Source organism: Salvia splendens, chromosome 14 (genome assembly GCF_004379255.2).
Source record: "Salvia splendens isolate huo1 chromosome 14, SspV2, whole genome shotgun sequence".
Classification (NCBI taxonomy): Eukaryota; Viridiplantae; Streptophyta; class Magnoliopsida; order Lamiales; family Lamiaceae; genus Salvia; species Salvia splendens.
The window spans coordinates 23,627,098-23,648,559 of record NC_056045.1 but is presented as its reverse complement, the minus strand read 5'-3'; the positions used below and the strand labels follow the sequence as shown (position 1 = coordinate 23,648,559).

The 21,462-nt window shown below is 35.5% G+C and overlaps 1 protein-coding gene across 1 annotated transcript; it reads left to right on the top strand.

Annotated features, from left to right (window-relative positions):
* Window positions 1-6,354: 6,354 nt before the first annotated feature.
* LOC121763719 (transcription factor RAX2-like) lies at window positions 6,355-7,545 on the top strand. The gene is made up of 3 exons (XM_042159783.1): window positions 6,355-6,565; window positions 6,639-6,768; window positions 6,863-7,545. Exons 1-3 carry the CDS (start codon window positions 6,430-6,432, stop codon window positions 7,413-7,415), a joined length of 819 nt encoding a protein of 272 aa, XP_042015717.1. The 5' UTR covers window positions 6,355-6,429; the 3' UTR covers window positions 7,416-7,545.
* Window positions 7,546-21,462: the final 13,917 nt, after the last annotated feature.

The window sequence follows — 21,462 nt, the reverse complement described above, 5'->3', positions numbered from 1 at the left end:
ACGCAAACAAAGACGATTGTCGTTACTTATTTCAATCTTTTAGGTGAATGCTCATTTGAAATAACAAATGCCTCAAAATTATACATGCTGATTCACCACCTTCAATTTTATATAGTGTGGATAAGAGATACTCAAATATCTAAAGGAAACAAATTTACTAAATTTCAAAGTCAAGCGGCATTGCATTATTATTCATATCGACACTATTATTAAACTTCCACGTTGCTATATTATAGTATCGCCAATTGCATCGTTCTATACTTCTATTGGATTATATTTTTAATTCCTTGCTACATTTTCTTTTTCTAAATTAAAATCGGAGAATCTATTCTGTTATGCCCGACATAATATTTGAGTTATGACGTTGTTGTCTAACCTATTACTTAATAGTCATGCATTAAATTGCAATTATCTTGCAGGCAGATATAATTATGCATGTCCATAAAAAATCAGACTGATAATTAGTTTGTTGAATATGTCCGACTTTAATAGTACTAGTATTATTTTAAAATTTAAATAAAAAAACTTCCAATCTAAATAATATTCTTTATCTTGTAATTGGATAAGTACTTATTAAGGATTCTCACTATAAGAATTCCTAGCACTTTGCAATTAAATTTCGTGTTTATTTTGTTAGAAAGATGGTCTCACAGAAAGTAATTTTGATAGTCATTTACACGCCACCTACGTTTATTAAATGGAACCTAATTTTGTGCCAACTTAGTTGAAACTTTCATACAATGCATGTGTTTTTTGGCGATATTTTCTTTCTAGAGTTTACCAAGTATAAGTCATATTTAATACACAATATTTTCACTAGTAGATTATTTATAATAAAATCTCCATCATAAAACATAGGTTGACTTGTAATAAAAGAACTTTGTATATATCACTTAAGTGTTAAGAAGCTAGACTTATAATTAATCTAGATTTATTAATCAACCAGTTCATCATATGGTTACACTTGGACCATTTCCCACGAAGAAATTGTAGTGAAGCTCAATTTAACTACCTCCCCATTTATAACAAGTCACACATAATTTTCTTCCAAAATTTGACTTCGACTATGAACAAAACAAAACGATCAGTACATTCCAACGATGAGTATTGCAATGTCTCATTAATTAGCATAATGAAAGTGATCGGTTCAAATAGCTTATTCTAACATCACTTAACCATTACTATAAACTAATCGCACGTACCAATATTGATATGTCATTGTAATTTTGTAAAAACATTCTTTATTACACATACTTTAATTTATAAAACACTCCATCTATCTGTAATATATATATATATATATATATATATATATATATATATATATATATATATACATCCCTATATATATATATATATATATACTATATCTAAAAGATTTCAGTTGCTTCTCATTAATCTTGTCACTCAATTTATTCGAAGACAACCTCATATATACTATAGTAATTTAGAGGTCTAAGATTCACACTGTACAATTCCGAATTCTAATGTTAGAAAAATTAAAAATAATCTTTTTAAAAAAAATAAACATTTTCAAATATTGTTGAAAACTTCAATATCTCTATTCCGTACAACTTTATAGTTACAATGTTCTTAGCGCCTAGATAATTATGTTCAAATTCGTTATCTTCTTTGAATTTCTTGGTTACTTTGGAAGTTAGTTTGTAATCCTTCTGTCCCCTATTAATTATCAGCTTTTATCATTTTCGTCCGTCTCTTATTAATTGTTCACTTTCACTTTTGACCATAAATGGTAAGTATATCACACATTCCACTAACTCATATTTTATTACTCTCTCCGTCCCACAAGAATATGCACTCTTTTCTTTTTAGTCCGTCCCACAAGAATATGCACTTTCTTATTTTGTAAACTCTTTTCTTTATGAATGAGGGTCTCATTCCTCACTAACAATTACTTTAATTACTAATTTTGTATTAAACTCGTGTCAAATTCAAAGTGCATATTCTTTGGGGACGGATGTAGTACTATAAAACTAATTTATACAAGTGGAGCCCATATTGCACTGTTTTTAACCCATTTTTATTTACATTTCTTAAAATTTGTGTCGAAATCAAAATGAACAATTATTAGGGGACTGAGGGGTACTGCTTTTTTTGATATCTTATACTACTACATTTTTTATTCTTGGTACATGAAGGAACATTAAATTAAACTATTTGAGCACCCTTCTCTTTATTTCTTTTGACTTCGCTAAACTTAAATATTCTGTAACGTGACTTAGCCCAAAATTCAATCTTTTACTTTTACTTTATACTAACTTTTTTCTCTAACATATGCAACATCAACGATTCAACATACAAATTATATGAAAATGGGATTTATTTTTTATGTCAATTAATCTCTATGACGACATGCCCAAAAACGTCCGAAAAGATTAGAGCATCCACTACGTTGTCCCCCCCACCGTCCTTTAACCGTCCCTTAAACTACTATTTGAGTGCCCCATTGTACTTTATTCCTCCATCCCTTAACTGCTCCGTCCCTTAACCGTCCCTTAAATTACTATTCATTCAATTTCATTTTTTATTTTTTTCCAACCCAATTCAATTAAAACAAGCACACTTTATTAAAAAACACACTTTATTAAAAAAAACACAACATAAAAAAAATACAACATAATTTAAAATACAAATCTGGAGAAAAAAAAAACTACTCCGCAGGCGAATCATCCTCCGGAGGCGGTCGAGGTGGAGGGGGAGTCGGAAGGCCAAGTCGTACTGCCATATGCAGGGGCGGACGCAGAAATAAACATTAGTAAGGGCTATATTTTCAAAATTTAGTTTGAAAATGTTTTTCTAGGTAATTTATGTGATTAATAAGGGCTTTAATATAAATATAAGTATAAAATAGGAATAAATTATAAAAACTTATTAAAAAAATGTCAAAAAAAAACAATTCATTAAGGGTTAAAGCCCCACCCTTTGTCTATGTGGGTCCGCCCATGGCCATATGCACAACTCCGTTCCACCAGGCCGCGTATTGGGAGGGCGAGTAGCGGGAAACGTCCGCCATTGTGGCGGTCATGTACACCGCCATAAGTGTGTCCGAGCCTCCCTGCGAGCCCGATCCCGAGGCCGCCTGGCTTGATTCGCCTCGCCCCTTCCTCGTTCTAGCCGCTTTCGCCGCCTTCGTCCCTTGCGGCCGACGGCGCCTACCTCCAGATCCTCCAGTATCGCCGACCGTACCCGCAAACTCCTGCGATTCAGTCTCATGTGGGCTGATGTCCTCTGCGGTGTTACCACCAGACGAGTATTTGCCACTCTCCGTATGCTTGGTGCGCTTCGAGTTTGAGCCCGAGCTGGAGCGGAGACCGCCGGCCCACCGTTCCTCATCCTTCACGGCCTGCCAAACATCAACAAATCTGAATTGTTGACGGGTGTCCTGGTAGTAGGCGCGCAAAGCGCACGTCAAAATGTCGGTTGCCGTGGCGCGGCTTTGGTAGCGCGCCGTTTCGGTCGAGTAGATGCCGCAGAATTTTTTGACCTGTCGGCCGACTCGGTCAAAGTGAGAGCGGAACATTTTATATTTGCGCTTGCGGAAGCCTTCCGGCTTTATCTGGTGGTAGACCTCGCAGACTTTTTCCCAGAAACACTTCCGGGGTTGTTGATTCCCGACGATGGGATCGTACGAGACGGTAATTCAGGCGTTGTACACCGCCAGCGTTTTGAGGTTGCTGTAAGGATGCCGACCTAGATCCTCTTCCTCTTCCTCCTCCTCGTCCTCGCCCGCCTGGGGTTGTACACGGCCTCGGCCACCTCCCGGCGTGGGATCAACGGGAAAATCCTCCCGGATCTGGGATAATCACTGCGAATACCGCGGGGCGGAGGGACGGGCATATGCATCAACGTCAAAATTGGGTGGTTGGTACCCACCCGGCGTCGCAGAACCCTGGGTCCCCGGCATTGACGAACTGGAACCTCCCAGTGTGTTGATCATGGTCTCCCAATCGCCGAAGGCGTTGAGATCCCACCCGCCGGAGCCGGAACCGCCGTAGTTGTCGTCGCCGGACATCTTGAGTTGTTATATGAAAATTTGAGAGGAAATTGAAATGATAGGAAGAATAGATGTATAGTTGTGTGTGAAATGAGGATGAGTTTAGGAGTATTTATAGAGTAAAAAAATTAATAAAAAAATAAAAAAAAATTTAAAAATAAAACAAAAAAACAAAAAAAATGATATTATTACCGTTAGATTTTTTTTCCATTTATTAATTTTTTTTAATTCGAATTTTGTAAAAAAATTATTTATTGCGTCTGCACGTGACGACGCCCACTCGCTGGCCGGCGAGTGGGCGTCACGCACGACGCCGGGGTGGCGCCACGTCGCCTAGGCGCGTGGCGAGACGGCCCGTCGCTTGTCTCGGCGACACGGGACGCGAGACGGGGCGCGGGACGGGACGGCGAGCTGCAACGCGTCGTGCGACGGACCCTTCTCTCCGGGAAGAAGAAGCCATGCTCTTAAAATACTCCCGGAAAGAAGAAGCCATGCTAGTATATTTATCAAAGGGATGCTTGTCATATAGTATACTTTTTTTGTTGACTAATGATCTATTCTGTGTGATTTATGAAATTGAAATATAAAATCATAGTACTTTTTAATTTTTTTTTAATTGTCTCACCATAGTAAAAAAATTGAAACTAATATGGAAATTCAAGTATGAAATGACATTCATGTTTCGGATATATAACATCTTTTAATTAATACTCAAAATATAACGATGCATAGTAATTTCTCTTAAAAATACTGTGTATATATATAATATATGTATGAACATGTAAGTCATAATTAAACTATAGATGTACATATTATATAATATGTAGAATAGACCACTGTCACATAACAGACGCGCATGAAACAAGTGTGTTGAGGCAAAAATAGATGATCTGCATGCATCATCAATGATCTTGTTTACTTTTTCTTTTTGGACGTAGTCCATCGTGCTTCACTACTTCATTCACATTTGCGATCATGCAATTTTCACTTTGCTCCTTTCATTTGTTTTCACTATAATATAGTACATGCATATATTCTAAATTAAACGTGTCAGAAGTACTAATTGGCCTGGTCAAATACATGGTTTTCTACTTTAGTACTACTATTACTGAGTACACATGTACATTGCTTTGACCCTTTCACGTTATTATTTTATAGCTTAAGTAAATAAAATTCTTAACCAACTTGCTTAAATTGAACGCACAAACTTATGTTACTTTTTATACATTTAGCCAAATATGAGATCTCATTACACAATCCATCCCCACCTCATCACATTACATAATTACACATTTTATTACCCCCAAAGTTCGTATCCAATTTTTGTTTTCATGTTGTTTACTTTATGTTATACCCAATATAGATTCCTCCAAATGTAGTACCGACCTTAATTTATGCTAGACATGTCAATTTTAATCGGAACAATGGTTGATCAACACTTTTGAACCATAACCATAACAAAAAATAAGATCGTCCTTTTCTAGTTCCAAAAAAATAATAGAACAATAAACCAATGGTTCTGCCACAGGTTAATTGCTAGTTCACCAAATATTTGACACAGAGGCAGGACCAGAGACGTAGCCAGGATTTGGATGCTAAGGGACTCAAACCACCCTTAACAGTTATGGGTACTTTTTTTGGAGTCGGCTTTACCGGAAGTAGCTCCAACATGGACGATAAGGAGCTTCGAAATAGATAGATGATGAGAGAGAAAGAATTAGAGGATTAGTGTTAAAAACTAGATATACATATGATGATGGTAGTTAATTAGAAGTAGCACCTACATTGAAAGAACTGGAACTGGAACTGGAACTGGAAGTGTAGGAAAACAACTGTAGCGTTGTCATAACTACTATAGGTGACACTCTTCCTTGACGACTAAGCATGACAACATCAAATAAATCATAGTATAATATCTTCCTATTTTCCACTTATCATAGTGATTCGAAATCCTATCGTATTGGGAGCATTATATATGTTTCTAAATATATCACAAACACTTCAGATTTTAATTAGAGTATTGACTATCCCTGACCCTGCCACCACAAGCCAACATGATGGCCACATCACGTACGATTTATTTGAAGTTTGATTTGGCATACATACATGTGTATTAGATGGACAATTATATAATCAATCATTTTCATATAGGAGTATATTGGATTATTGAGGCCCAAAACAGCCAAAACTGTACAGTTAGACAGTGAGTCCCCCCGTTTGGTGATGATGGCAAATATTAATTTAATCAAATGCTTAGGTACGCTTGATACAAAAATTGAGTGCCTCCAACTTTGACTTGTGTGCTTTCCACCATCACAACACTTATATATATACATGTCACAGTTTAGAAGACAAAATTCTTGTAAAGAAACAATATCCCATCTCTAACACAAGCTGAAGAGAGAGATCTAGAGATGGGAAGAGCTCCTTGCTGTGACAAGGCAAATGTCAAGAAAGGTCCATGGTCTCCTGAAGAAGATGCTAAGCTCAAAGAATACATCGACAAAAATGGCACCGGTGGCAACTGGATTGCTCTCCCTCACAAAGTTGGTATGCTTCTCCATCTCTTTGATCTCCTCTTTCTCTCTCTAACTTTACTAAATTGTTGGCTTCAAAATCATAGGGCTGAGAAGATGTGGAAAGAGCTGCAGACTGAGATGGCTAAACTACCTCAGACCCAACATCAAACACGGCGAATTCACCGATGACGAAGATCGAATCATCTGCTCTCTCTTCTCCACCATCGGAAGCAGGTACTTATACACACACACACACACATATATATATATATAGAGAGAGATCGAGGTAGAGAAAATGAAACTTAATTTTGTGTAAATGCATATTCAGGTGGTCGATAATTGCGGCTCAATTACCGGGGAGAACAGACAACGACATCAAAAACTACTGGAACACGAAGCTGAAGAAGAAGCTCATCAACATGGCTAACACTCACCACCGCCAACTCCTCCACCCGCTCCCAATCCCATCGCCATCACCATCACCAAACCCTCCATTCATTCAATACTACTCGGCGCCCTCTCCATTCCACGCACAAACACCCCCACTGTGTGACGCCTACACCAACCCCAATAATGTGTTGGCGTTTGATCAAGGCAGCTGCAGCTCCTCCGACGGCAGCCAGATCAGCCACCAGAGCTTCGCCTTCCAAGGAATTGACGATCACCACCAAAACCTCTTCTTCAACGACGCCGGCACCTCCTCTTCCTCCTCGAATTACGCCTGCTTCAACGATAATCCGCAGGATTACTACAGCAGCATCGAGGAGATCAAGGACCTCATCACGATCAACGACGGCAGCGACAATTTCAGCTTACTCATGGATGAAATCAAGGCGGAAGAGGAGGTTTGGTGCAATGATCTCATCGTTTTCAAGGTGTGAGTGAGTGATTGATTTCCAGATTTCTGAAATTAGGGTAATTAATTAGGCCTAAATTTATTTTTGTTTTCTTTTGCTATTTTGATATTGGGAGTTATTATTATTATTGATAATAATAGTATTTGATTTGATACCTGCTTCTTCCACAGGGAGTAATTTAATTTCTACATATATTTTTTTTGGGAAATTGACGTGCTTTGAATTACTGTCTTATTAATTAATTTACCTGCATTTTTCAGATGCGTGTTTTTATGGAAATTGGAGTACCACTTCCTCTGTGAAATCAAGAAAAATGCAATTATTTTCAAGTTTATAATTTAGTGTCGTTTTGGAAGTTTGCTTACAAATTAAGACATGAGTTAAATTGTGTAACACAGCCTAAATTAAGTAATGCAAATTGACAAACACAGCTACTAAATCTACGGAAACGGTGGATTAATTAATGATTATTGATTAGGAAGAAATGCCCAGAATTCGTCTTAACTAGAAACTATGTAGCAATCACTATCAGTTTATGTATGAATATGGATTCTGATTTTTTCTTTTTTCTGCTTTAGGAGTTTTTTAATTTTTTGTTATTTTTGAACATATATGAATATAGGCATCTTAATCCTAATCTTAGTCAGTTTTTTTTCTGACATTTAACACCACTATATTTATGTGATTGAGATGGCATGATTCTATAATTGATAAACTGTCCTTGTCCAAAGATCAAAGCAGATTTTCTTACTGAACAAAAAATTGCAAATAAGAAAAGAAAAGAGTTTTTTCACACGCAAGATAAATTTTCAGGCCCAGCAAAGCTGGCTAGCTGCGTTTGATTACGACATTTAATTAATTAAATCATTTTTTTACCGACCAAATTCAATTTTGCAATGAAACAAGATTTAATGGCGATCAATCATTAATGTAATCATTCATATATGTAGAGATACTTATCAAATTGAGATAGTAAAATTGGGATTTGAATTTAGTTATTTTATAGTAATGTTTAGTTTTTTTAATCTGAAACATATTTGAGTTCGAACAAACTTTCAAATAACCAATATATAATCAAATATCGATTTTTTTGAATCGGGTTATTGTAAAAAATGCTTATTTTAACTTTTGCACATGAGCTTTTGATTTCTCCAAATAAATTACCATTATTATTTTGTTTCTAATTTTTTCACAACTTAACAATTCAGCAAAATATTAATGTGTATATGTTTTATTTTTATTAAATGTTTTATGGCAAAAAAAGATATATACTATTATGGTCCAATAAGTGTAGTCGTGTAGACGTACCATGACTAAGGCGTCAGAAATGACCCATTGCTAAAGTTTACTTCATTTATATAAAGTGGGAACAAGCTTGACTGAAAATTGCAACAGTCAAATATAAAACTCCCCACTCGTAGAAAATTTTAAAAAGCAATAATTATGAAGTCATCTCAAATAATTAATGAAATACTACTACAATATAATGAAGATTCTTGCATCAACAAGAACAAGTCCAAAGCCTACAGAAAATCAAGAATTTTTTAAATGTGCTTTCTGCAATGATAGGACAAAACAACCAATTATTTACTTCCTTAAATTGATGATTTATAAAATTAATTAATCTATAGAAAAAAAAAATTAACCCATTGACCTCTTCACCATTTGTCCGCTCATGGATTTTTTTTTTGAAAATATCTCATATTAATAAATTATCTTTAGTGACAGCTGTTGCAAAAACAATAAAAAATTGATTTAATTTGATTTATAGTTTTTCATATTTTGTGGAGGAATGTGGTCCGGGAATGTCTGTTTTGGTATGATGCATATGATCTAGGAATGGACTGTAACAATTTCTGAAACAAGAAATGATGGAATTCTTTATTTATTTTATTTTGCTTTAATAATTAGTGTGTGACATAATATCCCTATTAATTATGTGGGATAATGTGAAATTGGAGTCATAAAAATTAGAAGTAGGCCAATAATTCAACTTTGGGAAATGGAAGTGGTATAAAGCAATCGTTGAATTAATCAAGCTTTCCCAAAGGCATAAAGAACCTCACTAGATAATTAGAGTACCCCAAACTTTTGGCAAATAATCCCACTTTCCTTTAATCTTTTGGGTAAAAGTATCTCTCCGATTTACAAGGATTACGTGCATTTACAGCCAGTGGCGGATCCAGGATTTTCAATATGGGGGTGCGAAAATAATTACAGCGACTTATTCGAATAAGCCTTTTTTTGTTCTCTTTGTCATTTTTTCTGAATTAGAATATTTATCTTTTATTTTTCATTAAACCCTTCATTGTAAATAAAAATAAATTATTTTCCTAGTGTTATTACTTAGATGATGTCTACTATTTAAAAAGGAGGTTCTTTATATTTTGAATAATTTAGTTTATGTTATCTTCATTTTATTTGAAATTAATGTGCTTAAATTTTTATGTATTATGAGAAATCTACTTCAACTCTGTTAGATTGTGTTATCTTTCAAAAGAATCATCTTTAAGTTCCGATCAATTTACTTTAAAAGTCCAATATTCTTAAACAATTAATTCAAATTGAATTCATCCATTATGAATGATAGATTCCGTAATTAGATTTTAATTTGTTTTTTCTTAATATTTTGTTTTAAAAGTATGAAAAAACATGTAAACTTTACTATTTATTAAATAATAGCTATATAAATAATAGTTAAAAACAAAAGTAATGAAACAAAATATAAATGAAAACAAAATTAAAGAAATTACACTTATTAATAATTTAGCTATATGAATATTTATCAATGAAAACAAATTCAAACCGAAAAAGGCAAATGAAATTAGTGTATGAATGAAAACAAACATAAATTTAAAAGGACAAGTCAAGTTATGTATCAATGAAAACAAATTTATATAAAAATTAGAGTACATAATAAAAATATAATTGAATTGAAAAGGATAAATGTGTATCAATGAAACATCGTGATGGGCCAATGAATTTTCACAAAAGTTAGAAGACATAATATTAAATATTGTTATCACAAAGAATCAAACTTGGAGCTGATGAAAAGAAGCTTTCAATCGCTAGGCTACTCATGCCAAATGTTACCTTGTCCATTAATACTACATTAAACCAAAATATTTTGGGGGTACAGTCGTATCCCCTTGTCCCAGTATGCATCCGCCACTGTTGCAGCTGCTAGTCTTCTTCAAGTTCCCGAGTGGGCAATGGTTTGACGAACACAATAAAACAACGCACGGATACAATAGCAACGGACAACGCACATTCTGACGTTATTTGTCAACATCTGACTTAATTCCAACAGTTTTTATTGAATGATTGGTGGACTTTCATTTGGGCTTGTCTATTTCCTTGGCCCATGTGATGATTGAATTGGGCTTGGCCCAATACTTACTCCTCATACTCCAGATGCCGCCATGTGTACTCCCACCCAGATCAAGGCTCTCAGCCGTTGGATGGCGATGTGTGCTTGTTATATGAGAGGTTAGACCTTTCGGTTCTGATCATTCACTCATTTACACTCTCTCACTTCTCTTGCGCTCTCTCTCGTTCTCCCCTTCTGCTTTCTTCTCCGACGGCTCTCCGTTGGTTCTTCTGATGATCTTGGACGGTTGAAAGTTCAAAGGATCTTGCTACAGTAACTAAGGAAGCAACCACTTCGGTTGCTGATGTGTTGGGCGAATTAGGGTTTCGTGTGTGAGGGTTTTCTGGTGAGATCGTTCTCAGAGGTGATAGATCTGGTGCTGTAGAGCCTGTTGTTGCTGGAATCTGGAGTGTGAGGTTAATCACCCAAGGATTCAGTTGTGCTCCCTTGGATCTGTGTACTTGAGAATAGGCTAGTGTTATCGGTGGGTGTCTGAGCCGAAGCAGTGTGTTTCAGTGTGTTTACTTGTGTAACCTTGTTAGATCCGTGAGGATCGGTTTCTTGTGTTACTGACTCGGTTGTTGAGTGTACAGGTGGAAGATACTGAAGCTTGAACAGGATTCGTATCTTGTGTAATAGTTAGACACCTATTCTGTATTCAATATTCAATTCCTTGTAATATCAGTCGCTTGGTTGGAGTTTGACTGAGCTCCCTCATAAAGAACAAAGAGGTCTTGGTAATTAGTGAATCCGATCTAAGTCTGATCCCTACAGTGGTATCAGAGCCACGGGGGGACTAGATCGGCACTCCAAGTCGCATAAGGAGGTGGGCAAGTGGAATCCTCCTTCGAGAGGGGATTCACTCTGGTAAATTGGCTGAAACCTGCTGGTATTTCTTTTCTGTTGTAGTGCCATTCATAGGCTTGGGATATTTGTTGCTGGTAGTTGGTTCTTGGCAAGAACTTAGGACTTAGCTGCTTTCTTGTGTTCTGTTGTTGCTTCTGCTGTTGTTTGGTGGTGCTCTGTGTTTCTGACCTCACTTCACTTGACCACCCAGCACTGATACTGCCAAAGTGACCCCCTGCGCCTTCCAAGAGTGAGTGATTACGAACTGGAATAGCCTTTGTCAGTGTGCTCGTGACAGTCATGGAATTGAGGCTGATTGTCTGTGAGAAAGTGTGTTCTGAGTACTTGTTGAATGTCTCTGTGCTTTAAGGTGTGTAAGGCTCTCTGTGTTTGTCTTGCTTCCTATGCTCTTGTGAAAATCTTTGCAAAAATGACTCAGCCTGTTGGCTTGATCCCTTTCAATGGTAAAAATGATTTTATGATCTAGAAATAGAAAATGAAATGTGTGTTGATTCAGCAAAAAGTGTTTAAGGTTGTGGATGGCTCTTTACCTGATGATACTGCCCAAGATAAAATTGATGAGATGAATGAGTTGGCTAGGGCCACCATTGTGTTAAACCTGTCTGATTCTGTGATTAGGAAAGTTGATCATATTGAATCTGCTTCTGAAATGTGGAAAAATCTTGACACTCTGTATACAGAAACCTCTATGTCTTCTAGGATGTATCTGCTTGAGAAATTGTTTAAATTTAAGCTTGACTTGACTAAAGATATAGATGATAACATTGATAGATTTCAGAAGCTTGTGCAAGACATTAAAAGATCTAGGGATAAAACCATAGATGAATACACAAGTATAGCTCTAATGAATGCCATACCTGACTCCTATAGTGATGTTAAAGCTGCCATTAAGTATGGCAGGGATTCTGCTCCTCTGGATTTAATTGTAAGCTCCTTAAAATCTAAAGAATTGGAGTTAAGGGAAAGGGCTGCTGATAAGAGTGCTTTTAATAGGGCTCTAAATGTAAGAGGAAGATCTCTAACTAGAGGAGGCAAAGACTCCAATAATGGATCAGGTCCCAACTCAAATTCAAAGAAAAAGCATAGATCTAGGTCCAATAGCAGGAATCCTAAATCTTTTAGAAAGTGTTTCAATTGTGGGGAAGTAGGGCACTATAAAAAGGAGTGCACTAAGCCTAAAAAGAAGAAAACCCCTAATAATGACACTCAGCTTGAAAATCTTGTCAATGTGGCCAAATATGATGCTGCTAATGAATGTGTTTTCATGGTACATGATCTGATGTATATTAATGCCTCTCCTGGGTGCCCCTTTACTTCAAATGATTGGCTTTGTGACTCAGGATGTACATATCATGTTAGTCCTTTTAAGGAGGTGTTCTCTGAGCTAAAACCTGTTATTAATACCTATGTGTCAATGGCTGATGACAAGAAATGTGAAATCCATGGAATTGGCAATGTATGTTTAAGATTTGACAATGGTTTTGTGCTCTGCCTGAAAAATGTGAGATATGTTCCTGATTTATGCTACAAATTGATGTCTTGCACTGCTTTAGAAGCTGCTGGCATGGGGGAAAATGGGGGGATGGATGCATGAAAATTTGCAGAGGATCTATGTGTCTCTTCAAGGCCAAAAAGAAGTGTGGCTTGTATGTTTGTAATGCTGTGCCTCTATCATGTGAAAATGCTTATGCCAATGTGGTTAAGAGTGATAAAACTATGATGTGGCATGAGAGACTAGGACACATGAGTGAAAAAGGCTTGAATATACTAAAAAAGCATGCTATGTTGACTGACTCTGATGTGCAAGGCAGTCTGCCTTTTTGTGACACCTGTGTGCTGGGTAAACAGCATAGGGTTTCTTTTCTTTCTCCTGTGCCTGTTAATGTGAGCAAATGTGTTCTTGAGTACTTGCATATGGATGTATGGGGTCCTGCCTCAGTATCTTCTCACTCTGGTTCTGTTTATTTTCTATCTATCATTGATGATTACTTTAGGAAAGTTTGGTGTTTCTCATGATTACTTTAGGAAAGTTTGAGAGATTAAAAACCTGGAAAATGTTGATAGAAACTCAGACATGTAAGAAGATTAAAGCTATCAGAACTGACAATGGCCTTGAGTTCTGCAATAAACAGATTGATGACTTGTGTGCTGCTCATGGTATTAAAAGACATAAAACTGTTCCTTACACACCCCAACAAAATGGAGTGGCTGAAAGGATGAATAGAACTTTGCTTGAAAAAGTGAGATGCATGCTTGCAAAATTTGGTTTGTCAAAAAAGTTTTGGGGTGAAGCTTTATTAACTTCTACTTATCTGATTAATAGATCCCCTTCTGTGCCTCTAAATGGTCAGTGTCCTGAGCATGTGTTTACTGGAAAAAACTTATCTCTTTCTCACTTAAGGGTGTTTGGCTGTACTGCTTTTGTGCACACTAAGTCTGATAAACTTGAGCCTAGATCTAGGAAAGGTGTTTTTCTTGGATATCCTGAGGGTGTTAAGGGTTATAGAGTCTGGCTGAGAGATGAACCAGGGTTCAAGGTCATTATAAGCAGGGATGTTATCTTTAATGAGACTGAATTCCCTTGCTTGAAATTGACCTCTGACTCATCTCTACCACCTGAGGACAGTGAACCTCTTATGGAGGAAGAGTCCTCAATACCACTCACTGATGTGGAGAATCAAGATGATACTCCAAGTGAGGTGGAGCAGCCTTCTGGCATACTTATCCAGATCTTACATCTGATGAGACACCCTAAGAAGGAGAGTTAATTGATAATGTACCCCAAAATGTGAATGACAATGATGTGCATGCTAGCCCTATTAGGCAGAACTCTCCTGCTCAGAATATTTTGCATAGTCCTGTTGGTGGTCAAAATGCTATTGATAATACTGACTTGAGCAATTATGTGTTAGCTAGAGATAGGACTAGAAGGCTTAATGTACACAAACCTGTTAGATTTGTTGGCTTGGTTGCTCTCATTAACTTGGCTTTTAATGTGTTTGAATCTGATGGGGATGAACCCCAGTCCTATAAGCAAGCTACAAAGTCTAAGTTCTGGAATAATTGGCATAAGGCAATGTTAGAGGAGATGCATTCTCTTAGAGTCAACTTTACCTGGATTCTTGTTCCTTTGCCTCCTGGTGCATCTGTGGTTGATTGCAGGTGGTTATACAAGCTAAAAAATGAGGTGGAGGGCCTTAGGTACAAGGCCAGACTAGTTGCAAAAGGGTTTACTCAATAAGAGGAGGTAGATTACACTGAAATCTTTGCTCCTGTTGTTAAATTTTACTACTGTCAGATTGATGCTTTCCTTGTGTGCTCACTTTAATTGGGAGTTAAAACAGATGGATGTTAAAACTGCTTTCTTGCATAGTGATTTAGATAAACCTATCTATATGAAGCAGCCTGAAGGCTTTGTTGATCCCAAGCTCCCCAATCATGTGTGTTTGCTAAAAAAGGCCTTGTATGGTTTGAAACAATCCCCTAGGCAGTGGAATATCAAGTTTAATAATTGCATGCATAAGTTGGGCTTTGTAAGAAGTACTTTTGATGCATGCTTGTATATTAAGAATCTTGAGTCTCATGTGCCTGTGTTCTTGTTGCTGTATGTTGATGACATGCTTATTATGGGACCCTGTTTAAAAACTATCAAATCTGTGCAGTCTGCTTTAAGTGAAAACTTTGACATGAAAGACTTAGGTGATGCTCAGAAAATCTCAGGGATAAATATTTTCAGAGATAGAAAGTGTTCTACCCTTGTGTTGCATCAAGAACCCTATGTGTGCAAAGTGCTTAAAAAATTTAACATGTTTGATGCAAAACCTACTTCAGTTCCCTTGGCTGCCCATTTTGTGTTGAGTAAAGATCAATGCCCTCAAACTCAATCTGAAATCGATGCTATGAAGAAGGTTCCCTATGCTAATGCTATTGGCTCAGTGATGTACTTAATGGTAAGCACTAGGCCAGACATTGCATATGCTGTGTCATGCCTAAGTAGGTACATGTCTAACCCTGGTCCTGTGCACTGGGAAGCCTTAAAGTGGCTTTCTTAGATATCTGAAACAGACTGCTAAATATGGCCTGTGTTATTCTAAATGTGATGAAGGTGTTACTTTAACTGGTTTTGTGGACTCTAACTATGCCAATGACAGGGATAAGAGGAAGTCAACTACCTCCTATGTGTTTACTGTCTGCAAGTCTTGTGTTAGTTGGAAGTCTCAGTTGCAGCATATAGTGGCTCTCTCCACTACTGAGTCAGAATATATTGCTATCACAGAAGCAATGAAGGAGGCAATCTGGCTGAAGGGAGTACTCTCTGAACTTAAGTTTGTGAAGTTATCTCCTAATGTGTTTTCTGATTCTCAGTCTGCAATTCAGTTATGTAAAAACCCTGTTTTCCATGATAGGACTAAACACATTGATGTTAGATTTCATTACATTAGAGACATTGTAGAAAAAGGTGAAGTATTTCTTCAAAAGGTTCACACTGATAAAAACCCTGCTGATATGGGGACAAAAAGCTTACCTGTAGAGAAACTCCTTTTCTGCATAAGGTTTTTGCATTTTGATTTAGGTTAGATGCATGTCCCGGGGATAAAAGTCCTCAGTCATTTACTTGCATTGGTAAAGCAGGTATATGGCTAGAGGCAGGAAGTCCTCCTAGACTAATGGGTTTAATCCCTCTGGTGTCTGGAGGCAGCATGGTGATTCCCTAAATGCCAGTGAACCTTGGTTGTGTTCTTTGAGGCTGAAAGGGGATTGCTTTATTGGCTGTGATGAGTTTCACTTTAGCTTGTAGCACTTGCTGGTTTCTCAGAATGAAGTCCAAGGTGGAGTATGTTGAATGATTGGTGGACTTTCATTTGGGCTTGTCTATTTCCTTGGCCCATGTGATGATTGAATTGGGCTTGGCCCAATACTTACTCCTCATACTCCAAATGCCGCCATGTGTACTCCCACCCGGATCAAGGCTCTCAGCCGTTGGATGGCGATGTGTGCTTGTTATGTGAGAGGTTAGACCTTTCGGTTCTGATCATTCACTCATTTACACTCTCTCACTTCTCTTGCGCTCTCTCTCGTTCTTCCCTTCTGCTTTCTTCTCCGGCGGCTCTCCGTTGGTTCTTCTGATGATCTTGGACGGTTGAAAGTTCAAAGGATCTTGCTACAGTAACTAAGGAAGCAACCACTTCGGTTGCTGATGTATTGGGCGAATTAGGGTTTCGTGTGTGAGGGTTTTCTGGTGAGATCGTTCTCAGAGGTGATAGATCTGGTGCTGTGGAGCCTGTTGGTGCTGGAATCTGGAGTGTGAGGTTAATCACCCAAGGATTCAGTTGTGCTCCCTTGGATCTGTGTTCTTGAGAATAGGCTAGTGCTATCGGCGGGTGTCTGAGCCGAAGCAGTGTGTTTCAGTGTGTTTACTTGTGTAACCTTGTTAGATCCGTGAGGATCGGTTTCTTGTGTTACTGACTCGGTTGTTGAGTGTACAGGTGGAAGATACTGAAGCTTGAACAGGATTCGTATCTTGTGTAATAGTTAGACACCTATTCTGTATTCAATATTCAATTCCTTGTAATATCAGTCGCTTGGTTGGAGTTTGACTGAGCTCCCTCATAAAGAACAAAGAGGTCGTGGTAATTAGTAAATCCGATCTAAGTCTGATCCCTTCAGTTTTGCATTCTTCTAAAACGCTGCTAGCCTTCTTTAAGGTTCGGTTCGCCCAACTTATTTTTTATTAAAAGATAATTGATTGACTAACAATATCTTGTTTTAATTAGAGTTTTACAAACAATGAAATCATGTTAAAAATCGTATTACATCATCCGTTACTAAACGTGGTCGATGAAAATTGAGATGTAGATAAAAGTCACGAGGACATGGGACATTTTCAACATCGGTGAAAAAGTCGTGCATATAATGATAGAAGCATTAGAAATAAATAGAAATATTTTCAATGTAGGTTAGGTATTAGTTTGAATCTGGGTAGACTTCTTATCCAAACATTATTGAGCTGTTATACATAATACACAGGTTTGCATTTCAGAAAACTAAATAACATAATTTAGTCAAATAATTTTGATATCAGTAGGTCATCCTCGTAATCTCATTAAGTAGGAAATTTATAAATATGTAACTGAATGAAGTTGATCCAGGCATGAATATCATCCAATAGACTTGGCCAAGTCTGTTGATCATTTGACAGTACGTATTATCATAATCAAAGATTCAAAATTACAACTAATTAAAGAGTGATTCTAAACAGAAGTACATTTTTTCATTAGATACCCTTCTTAAAAAGTTGACCAAAGTAATGTAGCATTTATCCATATAGGTCGTTCGATTGGCAAGATTATATCTCAAGATTAAACTTATAGTCTGTTTGGTTCAGGAGATTGTATCTCACAACTCAATCCAAAATGGATAATCACGTGCTAATTAGTCATAGGCAACCCCCTCCAACTAAAATAATTCCACAACTCAATCTAGATTATATCTTATAACTATTTTATCTAGAAAATCAAAAACCACCTTAACATATTAAGTCCATATGCTTGAAATAAATACACTATATACAAATACAGAATTGGATTAACGGCCCAAAAAAAAACAAAAGAGAGATCCATTTTAGATTGGGCTGGAGTGATGAGTGAGGGAATATGTCTTGATATTCGAAACATAGGATTACATGGAGATCAAATTAGGTGCAAATGTTTTTTAAAATAGTACTAGTAATGACTTTTATTTATTAATAATAATTTTATTAAGAACCATTCCCACTTTTGCAATAGTTGCATTTTTCGCAAGTGTTACTTTTTATTAACTGTTCACGGGAACATACTTTTTCGTAATGTCAAATACTTTGATTCATAACCATAATCATTTTAAATTATAAAAAAAAATTTTAGCACAAAAAATATTTAGAAAATTAGTACTCATGACGAGGGGCTCTCAGACAAGTTTTTATAACAACAATACAAGTCCAATATTAGGAATGATTCTTATGTCAATAAACCAAAATTACCAAATTTATGTTTATATCAAAGGGCAGTTTTAGAGAAAATATATTATTCAGTATATTTATAACTATACTACAAAAAATTACAATGATTTTATTCTCTCGAGAGCCAAAAAGAAATTATTATATGTACAATGTACTAGTACTTTTTGCAAGAAAACTTTTATTTATTCCTTTGTTTAGAAATAAGCTGGCCGAAGTGGGGCCTGTCTGGGAGACTTTGACAAAAAGAAAAGGTGGCCCATTTTCTCTCTTTGTTTTGTAAGAAAAACAAAACAGCATTTGATTAGTAGGGTTAATTTTTTGTTTCATTTGTTTATTTCTCTTATACATCTTTGATTATGACTACAATTATCAAATTGATCAATTAACCTAGAAATGAAACTCTAGAATTTAACTTCTTATTCATAGTTTATGAGGTAAATGAAAAAGAAAAATTCTAATGTGAATTACACTATTCATTCGAAATAATCTTTAATTTTAAATCAATGAAAATAAAAAGGAGAAAAGGGAGATGGGCCAAAAAGTTGTGACACGCACAAAAAGACGGATAAACAGAGGCATATATATGATGAACCTAACTCCAAATTTCACGCATGGATACCAACTTCCCCACTATGTCGCCAAATAAAATGAATTTATAATTAAATAGTTAAGAAAAGTTTTAATTGGTCGATTCATCATTAATTTTCAAATACTAATCAGACACTGTTTTTGTCACCTCGGTCTAATATCCGAAATTTTATAAATTTAAAAAGCCCACACGTCCCACCATGGCTGATAATTAGTGAACATTACTCCTAGTACGCAAATATTTGATGGGCATAGATTTTTAAAAAATACTGTACTACTATTAGATGATTTATTTTGATATAAAAAATTAAATTTTTACTATATAAAGTATTTAATAGGTCGAAATATAAAATAACGTATTGGATCATGTTTAAAATATATTTTATGGATACCAAATATAATAATTATTGCATACTATTTATAGAAATTATTTATAGTATATGCATTCGGAGGAGCCAAGGAAACGGGCACCTCGTTTAATAAGAGTCGATGTCATAATCCAAAATTGCCAATCATTATTCTTTTCTCTTTTAAGGAGAAAATCATGATTGTTACGCCACGGATAAAACTTTATTTTGTGCAAATATGAACCATACAAAAGATGTGAACTTATTAGTACTATTTGAGGAGCTATACATTAGTTGGATTTGAATTCATGACTTTAACATGTGTAGATATTGAGTTACATGTTAATAACCCCTTTTTTGTTGACTAAGCTTGCTCTCACATTAGTTGGTCGTAGAGTTAAAATCTAAACCATCAAAACTATTTAAAGGGTTTATGTGATTGATGCAAGGGATAATTTTATTTTTCAAGACCAAAGTTACACCATTTTTATATAGACCACAATTTTGCATATTCATTTTTTATTGTGCCACTATAATTAAGTCATTTTCTCTTTATAAAATACAACATACTCCTATATATAAACTTTCTTATTTGTTCTTTCTACATCTATCTACTTTATTTCACACTCCAATGAATCGTACCAAAATAATGGTTCATATATAGTGGTTGGGGGATTATTAATTTATTACGAAAACTTCAAGTTCAAAAAATCGGCCAAATTGGGTTTAGAAATTGATAATGTCACTTGATTTAATGATTCTAATTTAATACTACGTACTACTACTCAGTTTTGAGTCATATGTTTAATGTAATTCAGTTTCAAGATATTTGAAACTTAATAGTGGTAGTTAGGTTATGTATATAAATTAAAATATTTGGACGCATTTATTTTGCATTTATTTATTTAAAGTGTTGATTCATTACCTTAGTATCTAGAAAGGTTGCTATATATTATGAGGACAACCTTTCTGCATTTCCCCAATACATTGATTAGGATTATACCTATTTGGCAGACAGCAAAATAAAGTTCATATATCATAGTGCTCAATTTCTATATCTATAATATACATAATCATTGAGAAGACCATCAAAATAAAGATTTGTACCTACAATGCTAAACAAGTAGGGTTAAATTTCTCTGAGCTAGGAAAACTATAAGTATTATAAATGTGATAATACCCCACAAATCATCTATACCAAGTTACCAAATAATAACACTATAAAATTTTAGTGCACCAATTTAGCCCATTAATTAAACGCGAAGTCACTAATTTATAGTTTTTTTTTTCAAATAGCATAAAGTTTACAAACTTTATTATTTTGACATGAAATTTGGAACTTGGCAACCAGAACATCATTTTCATTAAGAGATAAGTATAGTTTATATAGTGTTAATTATGGTAGAGAGAAAATTTTACAAAAAAATAAAGAAGAAAGAGTTCGTTAAAGTATTTTTGTGCTAAGGTAGGTAGAGATTTATTTTTTGTGTAAACGCTTATTTCTAAGACCTTGAAAATGTTGATGTAAATTTTAAAAAATATGTGAAGTAATTTTCCGTATAAATATACGATTGTGATTCTCTAATTCTTCTAATATTTCATTCTTAACTATACATTACTTTTAATAACGATATTCTATTTTCGCACACATACACAATACGATATTACCGTGTGTGGATTGATGTAATAATTCTCAGTCAAAGTGATGCATCTAAGTCATTAATAAAGCAGGCTTGACCACAGTCAAGACAATGAATTAGCATAATGAATATCACATGCTAATCTCTCTTTAACAATAATTTTATGTATTTTTATCTGTTAACATGTTTGAGCTTGGTTTTAAATTCATTTCCCCTCCACATTCATAGTCAGAGTAGAGCTGCTTTTCAATAACCACTAATT

Excerpts from the sequence above, each read along its gene's own strand:
- LOC121763719 (XM_042159783.1), top strand. The coding sequence starts at position 6,430 with ATGGGAAGAGCTCCTTGCTGTGACAAGGCAAATGTCAAGAAAGGTCCA. Across the intron at positions 6,566-6,638 it reads TGCTCTCCCTCACAAAGTTG|GGCTGAGAAGATGTGGAAAG; the intron begins GTATGCTTCTCC and ends TCAAAATCATAG. Across the intron at positions 6,769-6,862 it reads TTCTCCACCATCGGAAGCAG|GTGGTCGATAATTGCGGCTC; the intron begins GTACTTATACAC and ends ATGCATATTCAG.